The 26,908-nt window shown below is 45.1% G+C and overlaps 1 protein-coding gene across 7 annotated transcripts in view; it reads left to right on the plus strand.

Moving 5' to 3' along the window:
* The window catches only part of FRMD4A (FERM domain containing 4A), a 287,437-nt gene that overhangs the window by 197,412 nt on the left and 63,117 nt on the right, over positions 1 to 26,908 (plus strand). For all 7 annotated transcript variants that reach the window (XM_065667663.1, XM_065667642.1, XM_065667653.1 and 4 more), the window contains exons 5-8: positions 6,674 to 6,758; positions 11,132 to 11,188; positions 13,687 to 13,709; positions 21,307 to 21,390. In XM_065667663.1, coding sequence (XP_065523735.1) covers positions 6,674 to 6,758; positions 11,132 to 11,188; positions 13,687 to 13,709; positions 21,307 to 21,390 — 249 coding nt within the window. The remainder of the gene's footprint in view (positions 1 to 6,673; positions 6,759 to 11,131; positions 11,189 to 13,686; positions 13,710 to 21,306; positions 21,391 to 26,908) is intronic.

Consider the following 26,908-nt stretch of genomic DNA (forward strand, 5'->3'; position numbering starts at 1 on the left):
GATTTACTTGTGTGAAAACTGACCTTTGCTTGATGAAGAGAACTAATGGGGCTCTGCTACTTAGCACACAGCTCTGAGCTAAGCCATCCATTACACACACATCTTAATAGCAGTCTGGCTCTGGAGTCCCATAACATCATTTCTGTTTTCTGCTTAACTTGGAATGTATTTGTATAAGCGAGCTGCGCTTAGAGAAGGGGAGAAGTTGGTTTTGCTTTCCATTCAGCCACCCGAGGGGAGGAAGCACAGCATTCTGAAAATGTATTGGTTTGAACCACATTTTGAACGTGTTGATGCTGGCAGCATTGTCTCATCTAATTTGGGGAAGCATTTAGACAGCATGATAGGTACTACGCAGAAATGATGGATGCTGTCAGTGTAGGATTTGTACCTAATTTGGATCAAGCAGCACTAGCTATGTCAGTGCCTACACACAAATTCTCTGACTGGGTCAAAGCCATGCAGACATTCTTTCCATTTTTACTGTAATTTGTGCATTTGCACCTTACACCAGTGGGTGTGATTTGCTGGTATCAGAGAAGCAAGCAGAAAGGTCTATGAGGGGTCCCATCACCGTGGCATCAAAGGAGTAGAGCCAGTGAGTAAGTAAACCCCGTGATGGCTTTCACTGCCAAATCATACCTTCCTGCACTGCTAACAACACGGTGGAATGGATGGAGGGACTTCTAAACTGGTTTAAGATCCTAAAATGAAAGATGCTCTACAAATACTGAGGGATGGTGTTAGGCAAGACATTGCACTCATCGAGTTACCTCTAACAGACCACATGTCACTCTTGGTAAGGAGCAAAGAGCAGGAAAAAGCTCAGCTGGTGCTCAGGAGGGTGTGGGGAAATTCTCCTGGTGACTGAGGAGGGAGAGGAGGGGAGGAAGGCAGCATGCTGCTGTGATCCGGTCACTGCTCTTGCTTCACACTTGGCACAGAGAACCACAGCACTCCAGGCCAAGAGGAGCTGCAATAGTTGTTTTGTACAAAGATGCACTTCTCTGGCAAGCTCAGCTCCACAGGACATTTCAGGGTGGAGTGGTTTGTGGAATATATTGACCTGGCTTGATGCTTTTACGGCTTGGTCAGGCCTTGTTCCCCACCTGGTGAGAGGACAGGGGACTCCCTGCACTGAGGTCAGTGCCTTTCCAGATGGCGCTTGATGCTGTAACCAAACATCAGGGAGGAATGTTTCTGCATTACCACCTTGATTCCTTCCCTTCTCTGTGTTGCTACTGGAGCAGTTTGCAGTTTGTGAAAACTCTCAGGATGTACAGCCTGGAAGAGAGGAAGAGAGCTGGTCTCTATATATTCCTAAGCAGATTGCTTAGTATTTTGTATACAGAGAAGCCGAGGTATAGAAACACATGGGTTTCCAGGAGTTCTGTGGGCCAACCTCTTACAAACACTGAGTAAAATGGATGGGCTGTGGATAAAGCTACAGCTTCACCTTTATATAGTACACTATAGTACAGTTCATGGGAAAGAGAGAGGGAACAGGCTCAGGTTAAACTATATCCATAGCTTTTCTTTTATTGTTAGCTGTAATTCCCTGTCTTCCTGGAATTGCATTCACCTCCAGTTTTGTGGCTTCTTTGCAATGAGATAAAAGTTGGCATAGGTCCCTCTTCCTTGTCCTGTCCCCTGTATACCAATCCCAGGTGCTGGGTGAGGGCAGCCTGAACATGGCACAAGTACAGGGGACAGGGCATGGGATCAGAATCAAAATGAATGTAGCAGGTGAGGTAAATGGAGCTTTTTTAGTGTGGCTTATTCTCATTCCTGGCTGACAACTTAACAAGCCAACTATTTAGGATGACCACTGCCTGCTTTAAGTGTCAGCACATGAAAGTGTGCACCCATGACTATTAGCAAACAGAGCTGAAACATAAAAGGAGCTCTGCAGCCTGAGCTGCTCAGAATACTCATTTAGCATGAGACACTGGACATAATGACATCTACATTTAAGTCCATTATGCCGATACACGTAATTTTTCTTAGCAAATTGCCTCATATTTTTCAAATTATCCTCTGAGGTTTTGAATGACATGGTGAGGGATAATGAGCCAGGGCCCAGGACGGATGAGGCACAAAAGGGGTCTTCTCCCTTATCCATCGCTTTGTAATAACGAAGTAAAAGGCAGCTGGGAAGGACATGGGAGACACCCCTGCCCATTTCAATTCTTTCTCCTGTGTCTGTGTTTGCTACCTAAAGAAGGAGAAAACATTGGGGAATGTAACTCCCCACCAAACCAAAATCCTTCTGCTTCATTCTGACTTTGCCTGTGAAATCTGATTTTCCCCTTTATTTTCCATGTTCATGGGAAAAATAATGTTTTCACCAGGGGAAAGAAGAGCCTCTTGGGATTGTTATTCTGGAATTTTTCTCATTTCCTAGTCTTAATAGTCTGAAGAGGGTTGTTTTGCCTCCCTGTATGGAAGCAGTATCACAGTGCTGGGGGGAAGGTACCCCCCTCGCCAATATTGAGCCCCCTAGCTCCTGCCCTTTGGAAAAGGCAGGAACTCACCCAAAAATTCACTGCCACAGTGTTATCAGTCACAGTCACCTTGATCAGCAGCAAACACCTTCAGTGCCATCCTTGGCCCCTCCATCACTGCCAGGCACTGCTCACCTCTGTTTTGCACCATGCCACCAGAATGAGAGTTTCGGAGTTCTTTTTGGTGAAAAAAATGGTTTTGTTGTTGGATAAAAGCCTGTTGGACCAGCTGGCTCCTACCAGAATCAAACTTCACAAGAAGTAGGATGATACCACTGCCCCAGGAAAGATCTACACCTGAAGTAGACAAGACATCCATTTGCTGTGGTCATGTTTCGAAATATCATTATGCTGAAGACCACAGTGAAATAGTTTTAACATTTGGCAGGTTCTGCTTGGAAATAAACTCATGGGTTGTGATCTCAAATGCTACGACAGTATATTTGCACAGTCAGAAATGAGACTGCTCAGAGCCTGGTCCCTGGTAGGTGATTGATGGCCAAGTTCAGGCTGATGAGGTATGTCCAGGGCTGGGTGTTAGAAGCAACACTCATAATTTTTTATTTGACAGTTTCTTTTGGTGATTAAGCACCTTCACCACACTGCTAAATTTGCCCATCTGCACGCACACAACTGGGCTTACATATGGGGCCAGCAGTAGCAGCAAGGGATTCTCCATGTCCTAAAGAACCAGTTATCAAACTGGTGAGTCCAAGGCATAGTCAGGCATTTACCCTGCTGCAATTCAGAAGTAGGCCTGCCTATAACACAAGTGAGAGATTACAGTAGTGCCAGCTTCCCATCACCCAAGGATCGGGATTTTCCACAGCTGCTTCTCACAGGCACCTCTGTATAAATGTCTGTGCTTGGCTGGTTACAATGGGAATTGCTATTCATCACGGCATGAGGGGCTTAAACTGTCTCAGAGCAAGTTGTCAGTTAAACAGCGCTTAATATAGAGCAGTATGAGGCATGGCCTCGCAGCTAAAAAGCCTTAAACATTTCAGATGCAGCAGCTTCCAAGCTACCTTCTGCAGCACTCATTATTATTTTCCTACTGCTGAGAGGGAGCAGCCAAGACAGGCACTTTGTGTTCATTACCCAGCATAATATTCACTGGTCTATTTAATTAAAGCTTAGAAAATGTACTTGATGAATTAGAAGTTACTGGGGGTGGGAAAGGAGGGGGAATGCAGAAATAGATTAACATTGGCTGATCTTTTCCACTGTTTAAAAAGTCATTTCTTTGGTTTTTACACTCACAAATTCTTGTGGGGTGTTCCCCCTTCTCAAGGGTACCTCATTTCTCACAGCAGCAGTTGCCGACTACCAAGGAACCTCTTGTAGGAGCTGCTTGAGGCTGTGTTGCACGAGGTCTAGCAGAGCTGAAGTGTCAGACACTTTGCACTGCCTGTTTCTCCGTCCAGCCCATCCATTATTCCCTGGATTTATCAGCTTCACACCACATGGAGGAATGCTGCTCTCAGGGGAGTCCTCAACAGAAATCTGAGAGTTGCCCCTTAAAACTGATCATCTTGAAACATGCTGTAAGAAAGGGCTTAAAAGCTTAACAGGCAAAACAGGCAGAGGAGGGCAGATGAGGGAGGAGTATTTCCCAAACACAGCCCAACAGCCCCAAGCAGCTAAATGATTTTCTGAAGGTCATCAAGGAAACCCGTGTCCGAGTCAGGAATTTAACCCAGATTTTTTTGCTTGTTTCATTGCCTTAGCAGCTGGATGCTTCTGCCTGCCTCCTTAGTCACTGACATTGGCCATTGTGAAGTGCTGTTTCCTTTCCCTAAGGGGAACTAACAGGAAGAGGTCTGACAGACAGTTGGGATCAGTGCATAGAATGTGTCTTTCCCTTCCCCTTTCTGTGAATTCAGGGGAGCCTGCTCCAGTTCGGGTTTTCCAAGCTTGCCACAAAGAAAATCCCACAGGAGTTCTCTGCAAATCTGTTTTCTTTTAAGTATCACCATTTCCCTGGTGCACATGGTTTGCATTTGTCTGGGTACATGTGTGTGAGCCAGTAGCTCCCCAGCACACTCTTCATTCTGGGGATCACTTGAGAATTGGGCTTTCTTTGTGAAGAGAGAGAATTATGCGCAGGCTCTGTGCTCCAAGAGACTCAGTCTTGTACAGAAAATGATCTGTGCCATGTGTGTCTATGTGGAAAGCCTTAGGAAAGAGCCTAGCAGCCATAAGAAATGCAATATTGCCCTCTAGTGACGGTGAGGAGGGTCTCGTTTGATCTGAGGAAACAAAAAGCTTTTGGGGATTAAAAATTGGAATAAATGTTCTTGTTTTCTTCTGACCCTGGAATTAAAGATCCGACTGTGACAACTTGGAGAGCACTGGTAGTGGTGATAAGCAGAGGAGGTTCTTCAAGACTCACAGAATGTGTAAAATTACCCTTTTCCTCCACGAATTCAGCAGATGGAAAGCCAGCTGCACTCAAGAGAGCAGATCTAGTAAGAAGGTTTTTAACGCAGCATCGGTTTTGCATTTCTAAAACCCAGTGTATTTTTACTTGCCAAAAAACAAGAGAGAGGTGGTTTTAAAGACGAGAGGTGAAACCCAGTAGAAACCAGGGAAAGAACTGCAAGACTTTGTTGTGCTTCATGATCCCTGCATTCAAATGTGGGGGTTTAATTTGGGGTTTATTTTTATGTCTCATTTGAACTCTCCTGGAGGGGGAGAAGAGGGAGATGACAATAGCAGGAGCTCCTCAGCAGATGAACATGAGCTCAAAATGTTCCTGTCACTCTAGTGAGCATGGAGTTGGTTGTATCTGTCAGGAAATAGACTGTTCTGAAGAGCCTTCAGAAGACATTTAGGAGCACTACAAAGCTTTGACCTTTACCCCTTAGAAGGTTATATTTATGGCCCTCGATTCTGCAAATAGCTCAACATGGGCAACCCCTCCAGTGCTAGTGTTAAGCCTGAGGAGTGCCAGCAGGTCTCTGAGCTCCACTCCCAGTGTCAGGGAGTAAGGTTTCCCTGCAATTGGACCCTGCATCTCAACCCATGTTTCTAAGGCATCTTGTTCTTTTAAGTTCCAGTTGCAGACGGCATTTCTCTGGCACCTTCCTATTCTAATTGCCTCTGACAAGGCACAGTAGTACTGGAATTTATGTAAGGAACATTGCTGCCACAGTACTGCAACTTAAAGATCACTGTAAAGACTGGGGGGCAGACAGATGGGTTTTTTCCCTACTTAAAACACAAAGCAAAATTCACTTTAATCACTCACTGAACCTATCCAGGCTTTCTCTGTTACTACTGGAACTCACGACACACTTATATGTAAGAATCAGTCACTAACTGACAGTATCCTGAGCTTTTTTCCCCCAGAAGGTCTCAAGGCAGAATTAAGAGCTGGGAGTCAGTTCAAGACAGTGGTAAAACTCTCATGGAGTCCACTGACAAAGGATCAAACCTTCAAAGCGGGCAGGACATGAAGTACTGAATTAATTCATACATATCACGGGCTTTCAACATAAGTACAAATATTTGGGTAATGGGCCAATGCAAAAGGGTGGGTTTCTCTGACATTGAGGGTTTGGGCTCTCAGAAGTCATCTCAGCTCAAACTAAACCAGGTTATTGGCACCCCCAGCATCACTACTCACAGTACTGGTACATTACACATGGTCCTTAGCTATTGCTGGTTGAGTGCTCTGCAGCCATAGCTGTTACGTGCTGGCTGCTCAAACACGTAGAGAAGCCTTTATAAAACTTGCTTTATGCAGAGCTGATTTGGACAAGGAAGGAACCCAAAACTGGGGTTTTTTTCAGTGAATTTGTACAAGATGCAGGTCAACAGCAGAGAAATGGGCATCAGGTAAAGGAGTGAAGAGAAATGCCAAAATGTGGTGGAGAACGGAGGGGAGTTCACAAGCAAATAATGATTAAGGATTATTCGAAGCTTTCGAACGAAACAAAGGATTATTTAGAAACTAAATCACCCACCTGATGATCCAGTCCCTTGGGGAGGGGTGACTGAGCACATCCTGGAACACGCACAAGCCTTTCACCACCATAAGCAAAGAAACTTCATTGGTAGTACACTCATCATGACTCCATTGACCACATTTTTCACCCAATGAGTGAGTTTTCTTGTTTCGCATGAGTCCTCCCGTGTCTCACCTTTCTTCCTTTCCCTTTCAGGTTCTACATTGAAAGCATCTCCTATCTAAAGGACAATGCCACCATTGAGCTGTTTTTCTTGAACGCCAAGTCCTGCATCTACAAGGTGAGGGTTCAGGAAGCTCTGGGTGTCACCGGGGTGGGCTGAGACACCTGAATCTGCTTTTTCTGCCCTCAAGTTTATGCGGGTTGAACACAGAATTCAAGGTGCCACCTCCTCCTCCCTCACTCCTGTCTCTGCACTTAGCATCAGTTTCCACGTCAGAGAGATGTTCTGAGGTAAAACAGGCCTGGAAGTAACCCTGGTGGTTGGCAGGAGGGAATCTGCAGCTGCTAACGTTATAAACGGGCTTGTTCTTAGGAAATGTCTGGGTTTGCGTTAAATGAAGGCGCTGCTGGGGCGCCGGGCTCAGTTAGCGGCTCCTGCCCGAAGAGGGCGGCAGTGTCTGCGGCGCGGGCGCCATCTTCTGGGCTAGCGTGGGGAGGGGGGAGGCTGTGGACGTCCGTGTGTGTGCGCAGGGGAAAGGGGACGGCGCGGGAGGTGGTGTGAGCGGAGGAAGGGGGGTAGGTGTGCGGTGCCGAGCGTGTGAGGGGGTGGGACTGGGTGTAACCGGGAGCCTGTGCGCCTGTGTCAGTGTGCTCCGGGCGCATATGGCTGTGTGTTTGTGACAGGACGAGTCAGTTGTGGGAGTTCTGTAACAGTCTTCTGATACCTAAAGGGCTGATAGGAAAGCTGGAGAGGGGCTTTTTACAAGGGCCTGTAGGGATAAGAAGAGGGGGAATGGCTTTAACCTGCCAGAGGGGAGACGGAGATGAGCTCTTAGGCAGAAGCTCTTCCCTGTGAGGGTGCTGAGGCGCTGGCACAGGGTGCCCAGAGAAGCTGTGGCTGCCCCATCCCTGGCAGTGTTCAAGGCCAGGTTGGACACAGGGGCTCGGAGCAACCTGCTCTGGTGGGAGGTGTCCCTTTCCGTGGCAGGGGTTGGAACTGGATGAGCTTTAAGGTTCATTCCAACACAACCCAGTCTGGGATGCTATGATTCTATGCTGGAATATGTGAATATATGCATGAGCAGGGGTGAGGGTGTCTGAGGATACATCCTGAAGATCACCTTGTACAGGAGCAAGCCATGCATAAGGAAGTGTTTCTTTGTGCTAGAAATAGCCCTGCCTGGTAGATGACTGAAAACACCAGTCGGCTGTCGCAGACACTACTCAGAGCTGCCCATTGCAAGGCACATTGTGTTTCAGAGATAAGGGTGTCCTGGCATGGCCTTCACTCCCCCACTGGATTCTCATTGCAGAGCTACGAAGCCTCTGATGCCACAAGCACACGTACAAGCAAAAGAGCAGAGCCCAGTCAGTGAAACAGGCTCAGAACCCACTGAGATGCAGATGTGTAGCATGGGGAGAGGCTTCTCATCAGCTGGGATTCCCTGAGAGGGTTCCTCCCACCTCCTTCTGTGCAGACAGAGGCCATTCCCGGTGACTCACCTCCATCTGCCAGGGAGGAAGTGGTAGGAAAAGACAGCTGGAGTGATTGTACCACCATCCCACAGCTCTCAGCAGGTTTGTGCCCTGCTCAGCCAGCTACCTTATACGGAACCTAGAGCCTTGCTTCCTGACATCTGCATGTCCTAAAGTGCAGGGACTAACTTTGCATCAAATGCAGGGTAGGAGCCAGAAAATGCCTTTTTTCCAGTGCCCAGGAAAGAGGTAGGGCTGCTGAGCTGAGCTGTGCAGAGCTTTGCTAGCTGGCAAGGCTGCAATTAGATGTGCTTAGTCAGCCCTCTGCAGCAACGAGCTCAGTGAGCATCCCATTTTGGTTCCTGGGGAAAGTTCCTTTTTGAAGCGTTGCCAAGAAAAGCTTACACTGTTGTTCTTTTTTTGGAGAAAACTTAATAAGAAGAAGGGGGGGGGAAAGTGCCTACAGATCTAGGTTGATCTATTTTGGTCTGACCTCTCCTGAAACCATTACTTTGCACATTCGAGCTGACTGTCATCTCTATCCAAAAATAGCCCTGCTGGCTTCCCAGTTTCCCATGCAGGTCCTTCCCCATTTGACTTCCAGCCACAGTAAGCCGTGCTGTGCTATTAAAATAGGTGTTGAGTTTGGGTGCAAAGTCTCTGCAGGGATGCAGTGTGAGAACCCAGTTAGCATTCCTGGAAGATTCCTCTAGGTGTAGAAAGGGGAATTCAGAGCCTAAGGACAGCCAGTGCTTGTCATCCCTGCAGCTAGCAATTGGTGTATGCTCCCAAACCTTAAAAGCTTCCTTGTTGCACCAGTTTTCTCATTGGACTTACCATGTATACCTTCATCCCAGAAAGACCATACTGTGTGTGAAATGCATGGTTCATAATGCTATGCTACCGCTGAAGACTTTCCCTGTTAGTTCTTATAGCACACAGCATCAAATGTCCCCATGCTCCATGCTCCAGTTGGGAAGGAATAAAGCTAAGGCATGTTTAGTTTGGGGCTGCTGGTCCGCTGGGTTGCCAACTGACTCTGAATTGGGTACTCACCACTCCTCCTGTTGTATGATGAGACATTCATGGACCAAGACACCCAAACCCTGGCAAGCCGCTGTTGCTCAGAGAGGCCAAGCCACATTTGTACTACCAGGGCTTGGCATCAGGCACCATCCCTCGGTCACTCAGGCTGTTTAGTTACTGACATGTTCTGGCACAGGTTTTGGCCTGTGCCAACAAGCCCTGTCCCAGGCATTGCTTGGGCACTGTTCAGGGATGAGCACCTGCTCCCAAGAGGCAACCCAGTGGAGGTAATCCTATCCAGAAATGGGGGAGGGAAGAAGAGTCATGCACTGCACTGTGCCATGTACCCTTAGGGCTCTGACCCACTTCACCTACTCGTATAGACTTGCCACAATATTGACTTGTGGTTGCAGAGGCTGGTTTGTCCATGCAATGCCCGGTGCTTCAAGACAGGAGGAACACCAGGCACTCTGTTTCTACTTGGTAGCGCTCCTTGCCATGGGATATATCTGTCTGCCCCAGCACAGCCCTGCCGGCAGCTGAATCCTCACCTCACGCCAGCCGCTTCCCTAGGCACATACACATCATTAGTGCAGGTGCCTGCGTGAACCAGGCAGCTCAGCTGAACAGGGGAAGGTGTGTTTATCTCCCCCAGCAGAGCTCATTTTCACTCCTCAAGGAGTTGTTATGAAGGAGGTGAAGGAAGCGCTTATATTAAAAAGCTGGCACTGGTGAAAGCCAAGGACACCTGGATCTCATCCTCTGTTTTGTTCCTTTTGTTTTTGATTTTGCCAGAGACAAGCCAACGCAGCGATTGTGGCTTGTAAATGAGGTGTGGCCATGACTTGGCTGGAGCGTGGATCACAGCACTCATCTATATTTAGATCACTTGTCTCTTGCCAGATGAAGCAGAATATTAAAAACAGCAGCTTAAATAAATACAACAGAAAAGCCACTACAGAAGCGAGCTGAACAGTGACCCAGTTTATATGGCCACGTACGTCAAAGCCGACACAGGAGCTCTGGTTTCAGAATAGTGGCCTAAACAGTATCTCTGTAAAAGCCCACTAGCTTCCCAAAATCAGGGGCCAGAGACTCAGGAACACACACTCGGCCACAAGATTAATGCTTATGCCTCCTGTCCCAAGCATCTTTGATGCCAAGTTTGCATCCCACACGTTTAGACAGAGCAGTGCTTGGACTCTTTGGTTCTGTGGCTGCTATCTGAGGCACAGAAGGACACTGAGAAAATCTGATGGGACCATCAGTGTCCTTCATGGGACTGTGGTGTCCAAGCAGAATGCTCACCATTTCACCTGACCCTCCAAGATTTCTTTCACTGGGAGCTGGATCCTCTAGAATGAATCAGTAAAGATTTACCAAAAGATTTGCTGTCACAGATCATGCTCAAGGCACCTTCAGTCCCAGTGCTCGTGGGGATAAAGGGGCTGAAACCAAAGCTCCCATCCTGCAGGAGGGAATATGGCTCTATTTCCTGTGACTTTACCCTGGGCAAGAGCCAGATGAGTTCTGCAGCGGCTTTAACACAACTCAGTGAAGATAAACTTTCTCATTTCCTTGCTTCTGTGAGCCAAGGGCAATCTGAGTTCCCCTGAAGCATTTGGGGGAGAAAAAGTGTATTCCCCAGACTACCCTTCACTACATCACACAAGAAAATTTTTATTACTCTGATCCTCCCCCTTCCACCTGCCTTCTCCTCCTTCCTCCCCAGGAATCCCTTCGTGCCACATCCAGTTATGCTTCATTTACCATGCCATTACACTGGATATTTGTTTTTTAACACACCTGAGTGGGCAGGTTCGCCCTCACTTTGGTCTCCAGGAGCACAGGGAATGCTTTGAAGCCCAGCCAGGGGAGCAGACTGGCACTGCATGCTTCACCATGCAGTAGCCAGGTGGAGATGCACTTCATTCTTATGGGAGCTCACACTCAACTTCTTTTTCTTTCTTATTTTCTTCACCTTTCAAGGAACTCATTGAGGTTGACAGTGAAGTGGTGTTTGAACTGGCTGCATACATCTTGCAGGTAGGCACTCGCCTTCTCTCACTTTGTGCTTCCTCATGTTGCATTATATCTTTTGATTTGCCAAATCCCAAATAAGAAGTGCAGGGATTCCCCCAACTGCAGAGAAAGATGTCTTTATATAGTTTTCATCAGGCATACCAGTGCAAAATAGGGACAGAAGTCTCTCAAACCAAACTTCTGCATGCATGGAGCATGTTACACTGCCCAACGCTTTGCATACATAAATGTATTTTATGTTTGAGCTGACATAGTTATCCAAAACCCTGGGGTATGATGTAAAGCCAGAGGACATCTAAGTGATGAATGTGCTTTACTAGGTGAAATCCATATGCAAAGGGTTCTTCACCAGTGACTTGCATTTGTTTCCCAGTGGAGCTTGGCCCTCTGATGAGCTCCATAAGCTTCTATATATACAACTGTCTGTATTCTACAATGTGGGCAGAACAGCTTAAAGAGTTTCCAAAGAACTTCTCCAGAAAGAAAGAAAAAAATTGCCTTTGAAAGTCCTGCTTTTGAGGAAGAGGGAAAGGGTCAGAGAGCAAATTACACCCTGCCTTTGGGAACTGTGGTTCCCAAAGAGGAATCTTTTCAGGGTAGCAGAGGTGCTTTTTGTGAAAGCTCTTTTTGGAGCATGACTGTGGGAGCAGATCAGAGATAACTGTCAGATGATCCTTGTTCCCCTTTCCTACAGTGTAATTTTAACTTTTGTTTCCCATCAGCCATGAAGGAAAACAGCTCCTATGAGGAGCCATATGAGCAGAGGAGCCATCTCATCAGGCTGCACTAATAAATAACAATCCCTTGCTCTTCTATAGCACTTTCCATGTTAAAGAAGCAATTAATGCAGAGGGATTTGAATCTTCGTTAAATTGTTTTATGTAACAAAAATGGAGAGAGTCAGTCAGGATGGGGGACTCAATTAAAAACACATTATAGAAATCACATACTGGCTGTTGGGGGAATACACATCAAACAACAGGCTCATTGTGAGAAGCAGCAGTGGGGTTATGAATCTTTGTCTGCTCATCCTAATGAATAACTGGAGCACTCAGTAACTGTGTACATCTTGCTGTTGTTCAGCCAGATCCAGATCTGCCACTGTAGCCCTGTGGCTGTTTCTCGTCACAAACACAGGATGTTACGTGAATTCCTGTAGTAGTTTGATGTGTAACTTAATAGAAACAGTCAAAACAAGCCACACCTCTGCTGTCTGTATCCAGAAATTACTACAACCTGTGTTCGTAACAGGATCCAAGCAAAACAAGAGGGATCATACTTCATTTTGTTCTACTGCTGACTGCAGTGTGTAGGTCAAAGTACTGAAGGATGAGGATATACCCAACAAAATTGGTTTTTAAATTCAGTATGCTTATCCCTATGCAGGCCAGGGCATATCCTCTGGGTTTTGCTCTGTATTGAACTACAATCACGATATGTTCAAGGACTCCTTCCTATGAACCAGAGGAGAGCTTGTCTGCCCTTCAGTTCACTCACAGGGAAATGGGAAGACAGTAAAGGACTGTCAGAACACAAGTGATTTAATCTGCAGCCTTGTTTCAAGTTGTTGTGTTACCAGAACAAATTGAAGTTCCACCAAAGCTCTGAACTTTACTCCAGCCTCAGGACTGAAACATCATTGGATGTGGGCTGACAGGTTTTGTGGGTGGATGGGCAGATGTAAAGACAAAAGGCCTGGATGCAAAACCCTGTCCTCTTGGCAGTGGAAACTCACAAATTACATACTTGCACTGTGCTTTCTGTGTAGCTGATGGCAAATGAGGTGCTTTAGCAGGTATTATGTGAAATTCATATTGCCTGAGGGAAATGCAAAATGCACATTACATCTATTGAGGAGGGGACTCACCAGATTTTGAGGGTTCATGCCGTAAGACTCAGGTACTAATCTAGCTGATGGAGTAGAAGATTACTAGCCCTTTAACATCAGGCTGTGATGCTAATAAATGGAAATATCTAGATATATAAATAAGGGAGCTGAAAACTCCCCCAAACGCTCAGCAAGGAGTTAGAGAAACCCGTGTCTGGCACCACCTCAGAATCTGCCAGCTTTTGGAAAGTCTGAACACTAGAAAATAACCAGGATACTTGTAAAAAGAGTCAGGGGAGTTGCAATTTCAGAGGCTGAAAAGTCACTGGAAGTTCAGAGATCTTCTAGTAGTGTAACAAACACATTTACCCCAAAAATTACTTATTTACCAGCATTATTTCCTGATGCTTCTTGGGTATCCACTAGCAGAATGAGGAATCATCTGGCCCTGTATTAGACAGACAACCCTTTTGTTTGTTAATCTGCCCAGCTCACTGCGTGTATCATGGCACTTGACATTCGAGACTGGTTTCAAAAAGTGCATAAGGAATCAATTACAACAGGAAATTGCTGCTAAATGAATTCTGCAAATGGAAGCTCTTGAGCAGCCGTTTTCTTGATTTTTCTTCTGGTTTAAATGCTATGTTGTTAATTTTTCTTCCTCATTTTACAGGAGGCAAAGGGAGATTTTTCAAGGTAGGTGAACTTCAAAGTTTTTGTCTTTGTGTGGTGTGGGAATGAATCTGGTAGAATCACTGTGTGAGCGCTGTGACTCAGTTGTAGCTGTGTAGCAACAGGAATGCACTGCTAACATAGACATCATGTTTCCTGCAATCATTTCTTCACAAAACATAGCCTTTGACCAGAGCATGCCTTGCAAACAGCATTGTTTGTGACTTTGTTGTTGACAAATCTCTTTATATGCCCATGAAGTTCAGGAAATAGACTAGTCTTCAGAAGGAAATTCCTAAGGAAGTGACTCTACAGTCACTGTGATATCACAGATCCAGCCAGAGGCAACATTAAAATTCCATCACTAATTCATATTTCAGCTTGAATTTGGACAGAGTTCTCAAAATCACAATTTAGCTAACGGGTTTTGTTGAACTTCCACTATCCCTTGAGCCAAATCTTCAGACTTGCTGTAAGAAATTCAAAGAGGTGACTTGTGCTTCATATCTTGAAGATGTTAATGAAATGCCCAAGAACTTTCGTTGAAGTTGACAGTATCTATCAGTTGCACTTTAGCAGTATCCAAAGATCAGATGGCTGTTTCATACACCATGTGAGAAACATGGATGTTCTTCATCTGAAACTCAGGAGAACTCCCAATGCTAAAAATGTCACATAGTCCATATATTAGTTTTGCTGACCTGAACATGAGTTCAGCTGGAGGACCACAATACCCATTGAAGTTTGTTTCGGAGAAGAAACCAAGATGTGGATGGGCAGTGAGCCTGAAGAGGTGTCTTAATATTGTCAGCATTGAGATACACTAAGACAAGACTGTAATGATACTCTGTGCACCATAGGAGGCTGAAAAGAACAGGCAGGATCCTCTTTCTTGTGGACTGGGACTTCTAGACAGCTAAAATTGGGACAAATCAGTGAAAAGGAACAATGCATTGCAAATTGTGGAATCTGAGACAACATAAGGTAACCCATACTAAAAGGAAGTTTAAGTTCTGCCTTATCACTTCTCAAAACCTTAATCAACTTACAAAATGCATCTGACAGCAGAAGCACAAGCCCAGTCTTGCTTCATTTTTCAGTTCCACCTCATTTGGAATAACTCAGCTATCAGCAGTGCTTCTTTAGCGGGCACTGGAGTGAATGTGGCTCTTTCACTTTACGGTCTGGTTTTCAATGCACTGCCAAGTGCCCAGACCCAAAGAGCCAGACCAAGCAAAGTTTTGCCATTCAGACCTGTGATAAACCACGTCTTCCATGCATTCCAGAACATGATTTTGTTATGAAGGACAATACATAAATGTTTCTCAGAATATCTTGGACATTGCAAAAACACACCCAGTTAGTGTATATTCAGAGTCTGAAATGTAGAATGGAAAGGAATCAGATAGCTTGGAGCCATACGACCAAAAGCATTTTATCTTCAAGTATCTTGTTTCCCGGTCAGAAGTGGAAACAGCCAGTGGACAGCATCCATCTCTTAAAATCTGTTTGATGTTCCTTATAAAAGGAACGGTTGAGTTTATCACAGTGTATTTTTCTAGGCCACAGAGAAATGAGGAATCTTCTCTGAGAGCACAGAAGACGCCTCAATACACAGTGTTAGCTGTTTTCCTCCACATCAGTATGGCTGTCATCACCATCCGCATTAGAACAGTTAGCTCTTAGTCCTTTGCACCTGTGGATCTCAATGGTTTGAAGTGGAAGGGGAAATCTTTACATCCAAGTCAGGCAGAGATGTGGTGTAGTAGTAACAACTTGCTAACACTGCCAGGGATCTTAATATATAAATGGGCTTTGGTGGCAAAGCAGTCTGCCATATTAGTGGAGTTTAAAGCCTGTTCTCAGGGGAAGGTAGAAGAATGTTACCGTGACCCTCCATGGTCTAGAAGAAGACTTAGCATCTCCAGGGATGTGTGTTTAGCAGCTCCCCTCTGATGTGCACTGACATGGGTTTATGTGCTGGGTGAGATCCAGGAGCTACTGAAGTCACCACAAGGTCAATGTGGTCAAGATTTTGCCTGCTGAGATTTGTGGTTATTCTTATCAGCAATATGAAATGTGGGAGGCAAATCAAGCCTGGGGCCAGCAAGAGTAACTGCAGATGGAGACAAATGCTCTGACTTTTCTTAGGGCTGAAATTAGCTTCAGTGTTTGAAGTTAGTTGATGTTGAAATGCTGTCTAAAACAGAAGTGGCTACTCTTTGAAACAGAGAAGCTCTGCAGTTGCGAATGTTTTGCTGCTGAGATTTAAAGACGACATATTGTGCATGGCAGCATACATAGTGTGAAGGCTGAACTCCTGAACTCCTGCTTTGGTTTTGAAGAAATCAGTTAATTTTTAAGGGTTGCACACTTGGAATGCAGACTGCACGTTTCCCATACCTGCCCTGCCTACTGCCACCATCAGATTTATATGGCCTGTGAGTCTACAAGTTTCCCTTTGGCCTTGATCCAGAAAAGTGCATAAGCACTGGCTTGTTGGTAGTGATGGGAGAATTGCTGTTCCCTGTGGAATCCTTCCTGTGAGTCACTGCTGAGCACCTCAGGGTCTGGCACCGCCAATGCCAAATTGTCACAATTTCATCTGTGGGTTGGCACCTGCCCATGGTGCCAGAGTGGGATTGCCTCCAAACCCCACTGGTGCATCACAAGGAGCTGGTTCAGGACTCCTGAATGCAGTTGTAAGTCTGCTTTTTGGTCTTCACAGGAGTTAAAAAAACAGAGCTGATCTTACTAACTCCAGCAGTCAGTTTTCTACCTCTGGACTGATGTATGTGCAATGACAGCAGTTCCTACTGCTGCTTTTAAGGGAATCATCCCATGCCTCATAATAATGACTGTGCTCATAGTGCCCCTCTTTCCTTTCCCCAGAAGGGGCTAATGTACCGTTTCAAACACGTTCTACATCCTTTGGTAGGATATCATCATACATAAGTATCTTATCACTGATTCTTGCCACCTTGGAGTACTATCTAACTCAGACATCACAATGACTGCCCAGTGTTTGGTAAGCCTGAAGAGCACATAGTCTGAGTCAGCCTTGTTTGTCTTGAGCTAAGATGCCACAATAGCCCTGACAGATCCATTTGGCATCTAAGGGAACAATCTGACAAAGCCCTTTTACATTTCTAATGTGCGTTTTGTATTAAAACCAAGCCCATCAAAACCCCTAAGCTTCCAAGGCCATTTAGATCAATTAAGAAAAGTATTTCTCAGTGTTTGCTGTAAGTGGCCTGGTCCAACACAGTGTTTTGCAAGCAGAATTGTACAAAAGGCACCTCTCTTAGTTGATTGATAGAGATATAGGCAGAGTGAGGTTTAAGATGGAAGTTTTTCTCCTTAAGAAGTCTTCTGTGCATTAAAGGAGAGTGGGCTTTCATGCTGTTTAAGAGAATCCCCAAATGCTTCAGCTGAAAAGCTTGGAAAAGGGTTACATTTAGGCTGGGTCATACCATTGAATTAAGGACAATTGAGTATCCCTGTTCAGCTGATTCTCAGGTTGAACAGGACACTGAAGATTGGATCTATGCTTTCTGATATTAGACTTCAAAGGCACAGAATCACATGTATGAAGCTCCTAAACTAGTATCCTGCAGACAGATGTAAAGGTTATTAGCTCAAGCTAATCTTGTTTCTAGCTGGGAACTGAGTCACACTTGGTTGGCAGAGCATGGGCAGGACAAATTTCAGTTCCTTTGATGGACAAAAATCCTACAGGTGTGACTCTCTTTAGGCTTATGTAGAGGAAGGAACTGGGGCACCCTGGCTGATCGGGGGGGGGGGGCTAGCATATTGTTAAATTAGTTGAGATTATTCCCCTAAATTAATCTTACTATATTTAGAATCCAGTCTGACATGGACTAAAAATCCTTGGGAAACTCACACCAACATTGGTTTACGTGTTCAGAATTCAGCTCTTCAACCTTAAACAGCATCTATGTTGAAGCAGCTGGAAATAACATCTACTGAACATTCGTCACTTGGTTTGGAAAGGGGAAACCTAAGTTTACCCTAAGTACCCTACTTACCACCCTAAGTAAAACCAAAACCTGAACCACTGCAGCTAGTTCCTCAGACAGGCTCTCATTGCTTGATTTCTCCAGTTAAGCAATAGGAAGCAGTTCTAGTGAACTCCATGTATCCCCCAGCAACATCTGAGACAATAACAAGGGTGGAAAGCAATGGCCAGTTTCCTGTTCAGCAGAATTTCACAATCATTTCAACTTTTGGGCAGATGGTAATCTGACATAGTTTCAGGCTGACTTTTCTTTCTGCGTAACCAAGTGACATTTAACCAGTTGGAACTTATGAAGGGGTTACAAACCCGAGGTTGCTTTCAGCAACCTAATGGAGAAGATCCTAAGCACGGTACCATTTAATCTGAGAATCTCAGACTCTCCATTTCCTCTCACATTCACCAGAATGAATGACCATGCTGAGAGAGTCAATAACTTTAACCTGCAGGTTTGTTTTGTTCCTGACCACTGTTATTACATGTGCTGGAAAATGTATGGATTTCCTGAAACAGCTACATATATTATCTTGCTCAAAATCATTGCAGCCAGTTTGCCAAAATCTTGGTTTTGACAAAAAGCTCATGAAGTGCCCAGGTGGATCTTTTACCCCCATGTGTAGATAGAAATGCTGACATGTGATGACTATTTGGCCAAGACTCGTTAAACAAGCAGTACCAGAACTAAGACCAGCACTCAGGAGTTCTGTTTTCAAGCTCTGTTCTCTAGTCAGTCAACCTTACTTCAGGCTATCTCACCAACTTTCAGGAACCCATGCAGGTGGCTTTTCCACTTCAGTTTTCACATTGTCATTCAGTCTTTTAAATATCATAATTTCCACCATAGTGTAGAAATAAAGTGGTCTAGAGGATACAGAGAAAGTGTGTTTGGAACCTTTTCCCTATATATTAATAGATCTGTATCAAAAGCATCCTTCCATATACCCTGGAAGTTGATCACTTTGGAATAGAAAATAAATGCAGCACAAGTGACCTGATTAAACAAGCATTTTCTAAAGACAGTAATAAAATAAACACACTGAGATATTTTGCAAGTACAAACCCACTTGTAATCCTGCTGGAAACATTTTAAAAATGAAGGGGTTTGGTGCTTTAGGAGCCAAGAGGAAAGCGGCCCCTAGTTCAAATGCAACCTGAATCATTATTTTCCTCCCTTTCCTTAATTTGACAGCCTTTGGGGAGTCTAAATTCATTTGTCCTGAGCCAATGCTAGCCAGAAGACTGTGTGAATATATGGACCATAGCATGAAATAGGTTTTTGTTCCTGGAGGTGTTTGCCTGCAATAAATTAGATGTTGTGAGGCACTACCTTTACAGTATTTTCTAGGTACTGAGCAGAAATGCTGGTCTCATTCAACAGCATCACTCAGAATGTCTTTTTCTCTCATTCTTAAAAGACTTTATCGCAGCACAGACAAGCTTCAGTCCTTGCTGACAGAAAAGACCAACCTGACTGGCGTTACCCTGTTCTTTTATGGGAGCCGTTACTAATGCAGGTTTTTCCCAGACTCTCAAGGATAGTTAGCCACCACCAGTCTTGTCCTCTTTGTCAGCTTTCTGGACTCAGAAAGTCCCTGTTTGGAAATTACTCTGTGTTTTCCCAGAAGAGAGATTTGGAAATGTCTCAACTTCCTTCTATGAGCAGCCAGCCTCGAAAACATCTCCACTTGAGGGCAGGGGCTGCTGCTTGTGCTCTGACTGTGCTGGGTTCTGTTTTAGTCCCCCAGTCTCTTTTAAACTGTCAATAAAATCAGTAAGAGCTGAGTGTGCACATGCTGTGGAGGAGCCTTCCCTGGGCAGACCCAGTAAACTCTGCAAACAGCAACAGCTTGTTTTCTAGGCTGTCAGTCACAGAACACAGCACCCAGATCATCAGATAACCTGGAACAGAGCAGCTTCTTGTTCAGACCTGTGCAGATATTTACCTGCCATGGAAGAAAAAACCTGAATAGGTTTTGAGCATTTGCACATACAAAGGAAGATCTATCTGGTGGTCAAATGACCATGGGATTTAGGCAGAGTGGGTGTTCAAACACTCTTTGTCTGAAGTCATTTGACTCAGCGTAAGAGGTGCTGCTGAGTGGTTTTCTGTGTGCTTAGCATAGAAACGATTGCCTCAGTCATTTCTTGTGAGTGCTGCTCTACACATCTTCACTCTGCAACGTTTGAATCTAGCTGAGACTTGGGCACCTCTGTCATAGATTTGCCTTGATTAGAAGTTGTGGTCCTGGTTTAAAACTACTTAATTTGTTGTCAGGGAACTACCATGATAATAGATGCCTGTGGACATAGCCAAAATTCATTTTATGGCAGTGGTTTACCCTATGGCTCAACCTAGCAATTAACCTGCAAACTCCAGTTAAGTCCAACCCACCTAGGTTTTTACTAGGATGTGCTGGGATTTGCTGATAGGATGTGCAAACAGGGGGATGCTGTAGGAAGATTTTTACAGCTGAAGCAGTATCACATCTCTACAAGCCATCATATAGACTGTCCCACAGACAAGAGCAAAACTCAGGGTGACTTGGAACATCCAAGGGCTCCTTGGGCCTTTCACAAATGTTAGTATGGCTGGTCAGGATGCCAAGACTATCTGTCTGCCTGGTTAATGGCCCTGCTGCCCTGCAGGAGAATCCAGAGGCTGGGAAATCTGGAGCTCTATAAGAGGCATCTCCATTCACAGCTCCAGGACAACCACACTTTTTGGCAGGATAAAGAACAGGATACATGAAGGCAGAAAAGAACACTTGCTATTAAGAAGTAAGCCAATAAACATTAATTCTTTGGTACTCCTCAGCATCCTGTCCGGCCCTCTTGGCTGTGTATTTCTACAGCTTTCGAAGTAACAGCAACACTGCCTTCCTTCCCAGGCTTTTCAGGGATTTTTTTTCATGCACATACATTTCTTTATGTGGTTAGAGACAATCCCATGGTTTCCTTTCATCTTGGAGAGTCTGCCTCCCATTTCATGAGTAATCCCTACTCTCATGTGCAGTGAGGCTGCTCCAGATGACCAGTGCAGCCACCAGAGGCTGGTGGAGTGTTTGTGCCTGGTCCAACATAGGGCTTTGTGTAGCAGGACACAAATTGAAGCTGGAGCCTTATCAGTTAAGTCCAGGTCATGGAGGCAAGGGGCTAAGAATAACCTCTGATGCTTAAAAGGCAAATCATTACTGTTTGCAGCAGGTTGTAAGGCATAAAATTAAGGTGCTTTATTGTAGTTGAAAGCATCACTTGTGCTTCTCTTCACCTTGTTTTTTCTGTGTATGAAGATGCTCATGGGACCCTGCTCAATGAAATGTGACGTGGTGGTTTTTGTGTCCAGTCACTGGTAGGAAGCACTTCAATATAACCATCTGGGAGAGCTTCTTTCTAATTCTATAACAGAGGGAGAAGTTAACTGGGCTGCCATAAAACAAATAAAGAGAGAAGAAAAAGGAAACCCCAGTGCCTTTCATTAAGGAGGAACAGATGTAGGGCTGTAGCAGCCTGCCAGCTAGGTCAGGTCATATCAAATATTGTGGTTGTTTTCTTGTAGCCTGATCCTCCTTTTGAACTCTCTTTCAGCAATGAAGTTGTAAGGAATGAATTAAAGAAGCTGCCAGCGCTTCCAACACCAGCACTGAAGGAGCATCCCTCCCTTGCTTACTGGTAACGTATCATGCTGCTGAATGGCTTTTGCAGTGTCTTATGGTGTTCTGGCTCTGGCAAGAAGTGATCTGAGAGTAGAACTGGGATGCAAGGATTCCTGCCTTCTAGCTCTGACACTGACTCATTGCATGATTCAGCACAAGCAGAGCTCCCACCCTAGGCCTCAGTTTCCCCATCTGCCAAATGGCTGCAGAAATATCTGGCCGGAATATTCATTTTAAACTTTTAAGTGTCCTGATGAAATCAAGAGGCTTAATGTGCCATTTCCTTTCCCAGCAGTTTGCATCTGTGCAAAGAGTCTCCTTGAAATATCAATACTTTGCACAGCTCCGTGCTATTGTTGAGTAACTGAGTTTCATCTTGCAAGTATGGCATAGCTGAACTAAAAGGGATTTATTTCTCCTTTTATACGAATGAGGTGATGTTTGGAGGTGCATGCTTGGGAGCTCTGTCTTTATTATACTGAAAATTAAATCCAGGGTAGGATCAGGGTCACAATTAAGTTTGGGATGCCCCACACATAGATTCTTTGTGCCACCCTGCCTATGCCTTTTACCTGTGCAAGTAGGAAAGAATTTGGGGAAAGACTTCATTAATGGGGAGATGCTTTCACTTGATTTTCTGCTTGTTCTTCTTTCATGTCTCCCTTTAAAGTATTAGGCTATAAGCCTGGGGGTGGGAGTGAACTTCTTTATCTGTTAGTCTTAATTTCTGCATCTTGGTAATCTGAGGATGGCAAGGAGAAACAAATCCATTTGTAGTTTATGATCTCAGTTCTTCTCTTTGCTAGGAATGCCATCCGCTTTTCCTAGCATGGCTACAATACCAGAATTAGCTGTACCTCGTGTCAAGCTGTAGGCAGGCTGGGCTGTGAGGTTTCCAAATCACTTTCTGAGCACATCAGGAGATACTCGGGGTCCCCAGCTGAGTTTAGGAACACTGACACAAAAGCTGTGGATCATCGCAGTCTTCTGGTGTTTCTGTTTAAGAAACAAACCAAATCTTTATGAAAAATTGATAAATGTAGGCTGCCATTTCACTGGAAGAAGAATGGGCTCCCTCTTCAGAGCATTGCTTTCCTTCCTCCACAAACAAATCCGCACACTGACAAGCAGTAAACTTCCAGTCTGGTCTGATTGACACACTGGTAGCTCCCCTTAAAAGCCACCTCCGGAGGAGTGGTGGGAACAAGTAGCCATGGGCAGGGAAGGCAAATCTGACCCTTCAGCAGCAACGTGGACTTGAGGTGCCTGCCCCCACCCCTGGCAAGTGTTATTCAACATGCCAACATTACGGACTTCTGATGGAAATCTCAGTGAGGTCTGGGACTGTCTCTGCCTGTAGGACACTCTCCTTGGGCTTGGGCTCCACTGAGTCACCTGAAGCACGAAGGGCCATGCAAAACCTCATGCTGAGAACGTATTTACAGCACACAAGGTACAGCACTTCTTGCAGCTGTACTTCATGCGGCAGTTCTCATGTAACTGAGGAGAGGTCGCAAGTTGGGAAGCTGGTTGTTGCCAACGGGGTAAAAAAACCTGTGGCTACATCCTGTGACTCCCTTGTGATTTCACTTCAGTAACCAGGTCTGAGACCTCTTATATGTCAGTAGTTCATTACCTTTTAATGGTGGCCTTTTCATAAATACCCTCTGAAACACCGAATGCTCTCAAGACTAGGCTGCTGGTGAATCAGACAAAGCTTCTAAAGTACAGATCAACCTTCAATGATCTAAGAGGACAGGTTTTTAGAACTGTGTATAGAACATACTCTGTGCCAATTTCATCCTGTTGAAATTTCATCCTGTTCTTTTCTGTGTGCAATCAGTTTCATACTGCAGTTCTTCAGCATTATCTCAAAGCAGTGACAAGTGAATTTCCAACTCTGCAAAGAAACATATAAAACATTAGGAACGGGATGGCTCTAGTTAAAAATAAACAACCGAAAGAACCCTATGCTATATTTGTATCAGCTAAAATGGACTAAAAGGCAGGTGATAAAATGAATAATCAAATAAATACTGTGATAGATCTGCAGGAAATAACGCTTCCATCACACGCTATTAAAAAGTTGCTCCTATCAAACACAGTAAGACCAGTGGGATGAGTCCTGGATTCCTAGATGCAGCAAGGGCTGAATCAGCCCAGGTTGGTGCCTCCAGCTCCACCTTCATTGAGTCTCCTGTTTGTGTACCCTTGCTGCAGGTGTTACCCTTCACTGTAACTCCTTCTTTCATGTTTGTAGACTTCACAACAAAGTGTAAGGTTGTAATTTTCATATTAAGTTGCTGTTTCCAGATTTCTACAGATTTAAGAAGAATCAGATGCTTGTTCTCAAGCACTTCTTAGCATCACTGATTAGTGGTGAAGCAAGAAGGGGCTTTTTGGTAGGTCTGTTTGTTAGGGGTTTTACCTTGTAAATGAAAACTGAGCTTCTGGTCCTCCCACACAGACCAGGAGCCAGGGCCCTGAGCTGTGATTTCTCTTGCCATGCATGGAAACAACTGACAGTGTTTATTGTTTTAGACACAAAACTAAACACAGAGACTGGAGAGAACCTTTAGAAACTGTGTTAACTTACAGTGCTCCTTTCCAGCCACTGTCATTCCATTTTATCACAATTCAGATCCTCTCCAGCTACCAGCCCAGTAGTAGGTTGTTAGTCAGAAGGCAAGGAGGAGATGCAATAGTGCAGATGGGATTTCCAACAGACCAGGGAGAACATAGAACTCTCCCAGCTCCTAGCAGACTTTGAATGCAAGCTTGGTTTTAGCAACCTAAAGCATCAGTGTTGCCAGAAAATCCACCTCTGAAAATCAGTCTTTAGTTTCTCTAACACAACACAGACCTGAGCTTGGTCCCTTTGGCTCAAGAGATGCTCTGCTGGCTTCAGTGCGACAGTGTATGACTGCAGATAAAGACTTTAGTAAGTTCATGAATATAATCAAAATGGATAAATCAGGCTAGAAACAAAACAGTAGCAACAATGAGTAGACAGCTACTCAAAACAGCTCAGTGTGCTGGAAAGAGAGAGGGGGAAACAATTATGTTTGAAAGTCTGGATCTTACGATGAGAAACTCTAGCCCTGCAATTGCTTGCAATTTGTCTGCTGTCCAGTTCTGTAAGCTGCTGGGGCAGGAGGGATTTCTTGGTGGCTGTAGAGATCTCTATCCAAGCTGTCTGCTGCAGGATATCATCCATCTATTAATTTGTGCAGTGCTGGGGGGAATGTTTTATGAGCTGGCGGACAGATGGTAGTGCTCCAGCAGCCTCTGTGTCTCCACATTAGGTAAGCATCCTCTGTCAGCCCTGTGCTATGAATGAGTTTCTGTGTCACTGCTGCAGCAACAAGGCAGAGCAGGGGGAGAGGGGATGTCAGCTGGTGGTCCAGGGGTGTCCCAGCACTCCCCCAGCTGTCAGTAGCAGCATGGCAGCTGCTTGGAAATGAACAGCTGAAGTGATAGGGGATAACCTCCATAAGCTCTGCTAATGCTCCTCTGACCCGTGAGTGGTTTCGCTTGTTTTCACTGACACATGCCAGGTTCACCTCTGTGTCCCAGAGCTGGAGGCAGGAAGTGATCTCTGTGCTGGATGATCCTTCTTGCACAGGGCAGGGGGAAAGGAAATGAAGTTCAAAGAACTGTTAGAGCAGTGACTGTCACACAGCTGAGGTGGGATTCTCTTCATCAGGAACTGTAGCGGTAGGACAAGGGGTGATGGGTTAGAACTTGAACAGGGGAAGTTCAGGTTAGATGTAAGGAAGAAGTTCTTTACTGTGAGGGTGGTGAGGCACTGGAGCGGGTTGCCCAAAGAAGTGGTGAATGCTCCATCCCTGGCAGTGTTCAAGGCCAGGTTGGACAGAGCCTTGGGCAACACGGTCTAGTGTGAGGAGACCCTGCCCATGGCAGGGTGTTGGAACTGGATGATCTTAAGGTCCTTTCCAAAACAAACCATTCCATGATTCTATGATTCATCTGACCAGGAATGTTTTCTCAGTGTAGACCTCTCCATCTGAGCTAGGCATCCTCATCTCCCTTTGCTGTCAGTGGAGAGAAGCAACAGTAACCTCCTCCCAAGGAAGCCACCTGAAATAGATTGGATAAATTGTGCTCAGGAGTACCTGTTTCTGTCCCTAAAGCGTGGCCAGCCCAGTGTTCTAGAAAGGTGAAAGGCAGCATATCCTTAAATATTGGTGGCTTGATTGATAAATCAAACATTATTTGTCCAAAGAAAGAAGAAACAAGGATGTAGACCTTAAAACGTTATACAATGGAAAGGGAGATCATGAGTATCCTAACTGAGCAACGGAAGCATGGGGTTGCCTGCATTTGTTTAGGAGAACTGGGTAGAACCTGGACTATCCCACATCTTCGAGTATGGGTTGAGAACACAACTTCTTTCATCCCACTGTTCAGGAAGGATCCCTGACATCTCATGTGTCCTTTGAAAGAAAGGGGCCATCAATTGGCTTCCCTGCTCAAGGGATATGGTCTGGGAACATATCCATCAGTTTATAAGAATCATTTTGAAGGAAGCAGCACATCTGGAATCACATCAGATAACAGCATGTAGGTGCATCTATCCTTTTCTTGAATGGCATCAATATTAGAGCTTGATCTGTACAATAAATGCAGAGTGGAAACCAAAGTTATGAGCATTTTCCAGTGGAGAAACTCGTTTTCTGAGAAGTCACTCCTGATTTGTTCCTGTCTAAGACAGAGGAATTGAATCCACATGTATCGTGTTTTTAAGAGGTAATTTCAAAGGACTGTAAGCCCTCTCTATATTTTTTATTAAGAATGATGTATTTTGGAGATCTTCCAGTACTGAACACTCATTTAATTCAGTTATTGCTCCAAAAGTAACCCTGTTTATGACAATCATGGCAGGAGACGTGGTCTCTGCCTTCATGTGCATGCCCGTAACATCTGTGGTACTTGCTTGGACGAGTGGTCTGAATATGGTTTCATAGCTGTTGAATTTACAGCTTACAGACCATTTCCTAAGCATTAAAATTATTCTGAGGGGTATGATGGGAGAGCTGGACCACTCCTTTCCCCACGTAATTTGTCACTGACTCAGGCACCACCATGTACCTACTGTGGCCTGCTGGTGGGACATCACCTTACCCCCAAAGAAGCCCTTTTATTTTTGCAGGATGAGTGGGGAAAGTCACTTGGTGAGTAAGGACAACAGTTACTATCAGACAAATGTCAGGCTTGTTGGGGAACAGTTTGCTCTGCTGACAATCCAACAGACCATCTACTTTGAATTGCTCTGTGCTGTTTACACGGACATTTCTGGTCCTCTCCCTGCATCACCAAGGATGGATGCACGGTCCTCAGCTCCCCTGTGTCAGGCCCCATGTCAGCACATCTTGTTTGTCACCTCACAGTGCAGTTTGTCGTCCTTGTGAAGCCACAGAACAGAACATCCTGTTTGTGATTTCACAGCAGGCTCTGTGTGGCCTCTACCTGTAACATCCCTGAGGGCGTTATGAAGGCTGTGCCCAGCAGAG

This window comes from Lathamus discolor, chromosome 1, assembly GCF_037157495.1.
Source record: "Lathamus discolor isolate bLatDis1 chromosome 1, bLatDis1.hap1, whole genome shotgun sequence".
NCBI classification, from domain to species: domain Eukaryota; kingdom Metazoa; phylum Chordata; class Aves; order Psittaciformes; family Psittacidae; genus Lathamus; species Lathamus discolor.